Consider the following 5,252-nt stretch of genomic DNA (forward strand, 5'->3'; position numbering starts at 1 on the left):
TTTTTAATTTGGTATTAGAGTTTGCAATAGCTGCTGTCCTCTCAGGCAGATAATTGTCTATGCACACATTTTTATACTCTACAACACAATGTCGTCCGATTTTTGGAAAATATTTAGTTTTTATGTTAATAAAACAAGTAAAAAAGTATCGGTTTGTTTTGCCGACAGATGTATACCCTCAATGTTCGATTAATTTAAAATATTTTGACTTCTGTAATGAATTTTAAAACTCTTGACCCTATATATATATCTGAAATAGTTGAAATTTACATTCAACAGAAGAAATCAATTGTGAAAACTCAACGTGCTTTTAAAACATTAAAAAATGTGAGAAGTGCGCCTTCTATGAACACCATTAAGCGTTCATACGAAAAATTTTCGACTGGTAAGGCTCATTCTAATCCGAAGAGGCCATAAAAAATTCGACCAAGGCGATCTGCCGAGAATATTGCTGCCGTGCGAGCCAGTGTTGAGAGGTCCCCAAGAACATCCCAAAAACGCCGTTCTCAGCAGTTGGGCATGGCTCGGTCCACTTTACAAGGGAATATTCGCATTGATTTGCATTTGTTCCCGTACAAAATTCAATTGACGCAAAGAATGTTGCCTGCGGACAAGCCTAGTCGATTGGAATGGGCCATGGGTCCGTCGAATATGGGCAACCCTGTATGATACGAATGTGAGGGACTTAAACACCACATCGGATGAAATATAGGGTGCCATAAAGAAAACTGCAACAAAGTTTTTTTTTTATTGAATGGAAGCAAAATATATTGGAAATAGCATCAAATTTTAGAAAAAGTTTAGATTTGTTCGAGTTGATCACCTTTGGCCCGAATTGTGGCCTTCCAACGGGTAATGAAACCGCCACACGCTGCCCGAATGTTGCTTTGCGGTATTTTGGCCCATTCCCGACAAAGCGCTTCCTTGAGGTGATCGACACTCTGGTATTTTTTTTATTACCAACCTTGCTTTCCAAAATACTCCCGTTACAATAGTTCAACGGATTGGTATCCGAAGATTTTGGTGGCCATTGTGCGCTGGAAATGAAGCGAGGAACCTCATTTTGTTACCATTCTTGAGTGGCGCGTTCTGAGTGCTTATTGAAGAACCATATACCGTAATCTCGACTCTTCGAGCAATGGTCCGGCAATTGCAGAATGTTTGAAGTGGCTTAATTTCAACACGAGATTTACGGTGACCGGAAACGTCCTAGCAGACAGTAAAACTAGTGTCAACACGGCTCAGTAACGTGAACAGGCAGGGGCTAAGCAGCAGTAAACTTAGATAATCCAATTCCGTTAATGCGTCATGTCTATAGTGAAAGACATGGGCAAGAAACACGCATAAATCCTTATGGCAGAATGAAGGCGTAGGGTGCTGAGTCCTGTTGGAATGTCCAAGGTCTGTGGCCAAAATGTTTGCGTGCCCAAGGCTTTAATACACCCTCCAGAATATTTTCGCGTTAATATTCGACATTTATTCTGGTTGCAGTTTTTTCTGTACATGGGAGCTCTAGCTATATCTGAAACGATTTTCTCCACATTTGATTCGGTTTGATGTGCCAAAATTCAGGTCATTTGGACTTATGCTGGCCATTTAGTGCACAATTAACCTGAAATCGGTTTAAGATATATGGAAAGTGTATCTAAATCTGATGCGATTATAACCAGTTTCAATAGAGTTCGTTCTTGTTTGGAAAATGTTCACAAGAATACATGTACAGACGGTCGGAGAGAGTCACTGACTGACATGCATAAATCGACTTAGAAAGGGATTCTATGAAGATCCTCAAAAGTAACTATCGCTCTACCTCGCTTCTTTCTCCAAGTTACAACCAAATGCACAAAGGCATAATACCCTTACAGAGATATAGAATTTAAATTTACAATATGTAATTGTGTTAGGTTATTAACGAGAATTAATTAAAATTTCAAAAACATTACGCTGCCACATATTTTTTTTCTTAATCGGATTATTCATTAGAATTGGATGTCTGAAAAAAGATTAAACTCGCATTTCAAATTCAAAACATTTACTTTGTTCTGTTTTCTATACAAGCAATTTGAAATAAACAAGACTAACAATTTCAAATGATGTAAATAATCGACATTGATTTTGTTGTTGCATGCGTAATTCATACATCATTATCAACATCATCATCGCCACCATCATCATTATGAAGAATATGAGAAACCCATGAGTGGTTTCAAATGTGTGTCACTGTCATCATCGTTATTCTGTGTAAACATTTGGTGACTTGATAAGAGCCCCGGTCAGCTGTGGTTGATATTGAAATTATCAAAAAGCCAGATTAATTTTAAAAATAATGTATGAAACCAGCTGAATATTTCTATAAATGTAGACAAATTCGAAATTTTCAAAAACAGTATCCGATTTGAATTCAAACGTAAAAGTCCGAGATTAAGATGGCAAAGTTATTTGTAAGTGGAAAGAAAATGTGAAATTAATATTTTTTCTTATATTTTTATACCCTACACTACAAGGTGGTCAGGGTATTATGTCTTTGTGCATTTGTTTGTAACAGGCGAATGGAAACGAGATGGACCCATAGTTCCTTTTGATGATCTGCATAGAATCACATTCTGAGACGATTTATGCACGTCCGTCCGTCCGTTCGTCCGTCCATCTGTCCGTCAGGACGTCCGTCTGTCCATGCATTTTTGTGAACAAAGTACAGTTCGCATTTATTACCCGATCCAGATGAAAATTTGCATAAATCATTTGTTTGGCCCAAGGAAAAACTCAATTGAAATTGGAGATAATCGGTAAAAATTTAGATATAGCTCCCATATATATCTTCGTCCGATTTGCCTTTTATTGTTCACCAAACGTGTAATATCAGCCCGAATAATATGGAATTTCGCACATATAACTTGAAAATAAGTATGCAAAATTTGATCGAAATCGGTTCAGATATAGCTATAGCTCCAATATATATTGTTCATCCGATTTGGTACTTTAGTCGTCCGCAGCGGTAATATGCACCTTGTAACAACATTATTTGGGGAAATATATCAATTACAGCTCAGAAATACCTTTGCTAAATTTTATTGAGATCGGTTCAGATTTGGATATAGCTCCCATATATATCAAAAGGGCAATTTAAGACCGAATTTAAAGGATACAAATGCTTCGGCATATTTTGTCTTTTGAATTTTAAATTATAATTATAATCATAGTGTGTATGATTGAATTCTCCCATAAAAAGTGGTGTAGGGTATCATAAAGTCGGCCCCGCCCGACTTTAAGACTTTCTTTACTGGTTTTATTATTAATTTATTTATATTTTCTTTATATTTTACTATGTAATTTATTAATTTATTTTTTCGTTCTCATTAATACATTAGGTTATTGTTCTGTGTGCATTGTTTGCCTATGCCATGGCACGGCCAAGTGGTTATGGTGGCCATAATGATGGTGGTTACGGCGGTGGTCATGGTGCTGGCGTTGGTGGTGGCCACGGTACCGGTGGTCATGGTGGACACAGTTCAGGCTATGGAGGCCAACAAGGTAGTTATGGCGGTCACAGCTCTGGTTTCGGTGGCCAACAAGGCGGTTTTGGTGGTCAACAGGGCCATGGTCATGGTCACGGCCATAATTCCGGTTTTGGTAGTTCCCAAGGCGGTCATGGTGGTTCTCAAGGCGGTCATGGTGGACATCATGGTGGCTATGGTGGACAAGGTGGTTATGGTGGACAAGGTGGTTATGGTGGACAACATGGTGCTGGTTCCCAAGGTGGCGGTTATGGTGGAAAAAATGGTGCCGGTTTTGGTGGCCAACAAGGTCATGGAGGTTATCGCCAACACGGTTATTAGATAATTACTACATACAAACGTATGAATTCAATATGTGATTAAGACTGGGAATATGATATATAATAAAACAAAAATAGTATTTAAAATATGTAGACTTTTGATTTAATTGGGTTCTATAATATGTGTAGCACATTTTGAGAAGAAAACAAAACAAGTAAGCGAAGGCTCTAGTCGTGCGGGGCCGACCATGTGATACCCTACAACACTACAATATGTTAGAAGCCCCCTTATGTCCAAATCCATTTTGGAAGTCGCTTTTGAAATTATGCCATAGATCATTGCCCAATTGACCAATATTTACGCACTCCATGGTGCTGTTAGATGTTGTGGTCCATTATACAGCTAAATATAATCCAATGGTCATCCAAAATGCTAGAACTCTTTCCTGACCTTAAATCTCTTCTCATGCTAAATTCCTTGTCGATTGGTTTCAATTGTGTGATCAGGAAATTTTTCCTGCTTTTGGTTCGATTGAACCCCTAATTGACCCTCCAGAAGCAAGAGGCCAAATTGTATCTCCAAATTTAGACTCATCTATATGATTTGATTGTTTACGATATTTGGCTATATTCGTCAACGAAATCATCATAAAAACCCAGAAGTTCCCCTTTTGTATATTTCGAACATCGCCTGTAAGTAATGCTGGTATTTTTTCACACAAAAGTAGTGGTCCATTCTTCCCGCAATCCTAAACTCTAACTTCATGCGAGATCTCCTTTCTTTTGGTTTCTATTTTTGACCTTCATAACGGCTGCTAAATCAGGAACATTTTTACTTGTTGGTCCATTTCTACCCCTAAATCTTTAACATCTTTGAAAGCAATAGGCCTAGCTCTTGTGAGCCTAACCCTACCCTTGTAAAAATTTTCGTGAGGATCGGACGATAACAGCAATCTGTATATAATAACCCGGACCTGTGTTGGTAGCTGAAAAAATATTACAAAATATTCACTTCAATATAAAATAATAATAAAAAAAATAAAAAAAATGTTACAGTCAAAATGAAAAATCGTATGCGATAAAAAATATGAAAAATAAAAAAAAATACAAAATACTAAAAAATCTATTATTGCCATATTTTATGCGATTTTTTCAGATTTTAACCTTTTATGCCAAGAGGGCATTATGAATTGACAAAATTTGTCAAAATCGATCCAGCCATTCTTAAGATATAAGCATTTTTGCTAACATCCCCTTCCTTCGTATATACACATTGTATATATTTCGCTACATATATCCGATATTTTTACTATCGGCATCTACGTAACGGCCAGAATTGACCTTTCTATTTGTGATTTCGCCGGTATTAAAAATATTCGCGGTTTAATGGAAATTTGACTTTTATTTAACACAAATGTTATGGTCTATTTTACCCACTAAATATTACCCGATGATTATGATTATGGTCTATAATTGC

At 37.1% G+C, this 5,252-nt stretch overlaps 1 protein-coding gene across 1 annotated transcript; it reads left to right on the plus strand.

The window, feature by feature from the left end:
- Nucleotides 1-2,284: 2,284 nt before the first annotated feature.
- Nucleotides 2,285-3,922, plus strand: LOC101890635 (uncharacterized). Its single transcript, XM_059118404.1, has 3 exons — nt 2,285-2,441; nt 3,369-3,480; nt 3,664-3,922. Exons 1-3 carry the CDS (start codon nt 2,427-2,429, stop codon nt 3,834-3,836), a joined length of 300 nt encoding a protein of 99 aa, XP_058974387.1. The 5' UTR covers nt 2,285-2,426; the 3' UTR covers nt 3,837-3,922.
- The last annotated feature ends 1,330 nt before the right edge of the window (nt 3,923-5,252 follow it).

Source organism: Musca domestica, unplaced genomic scaffold (assembly GCF_030504385.1).
Source record: "Musca domestica strain aabys unplaced genomic scaffold, Musca_domestica.polishedcontigs.V.1.1 128, whole genome shotgun sequence".
Taxonomy (NCBI): domain Eukaryota; kingdom Metazoa; phylum Arthropoda; class Insecta; order Diptera; family Muscidae; genus Musca; species Musca domestica.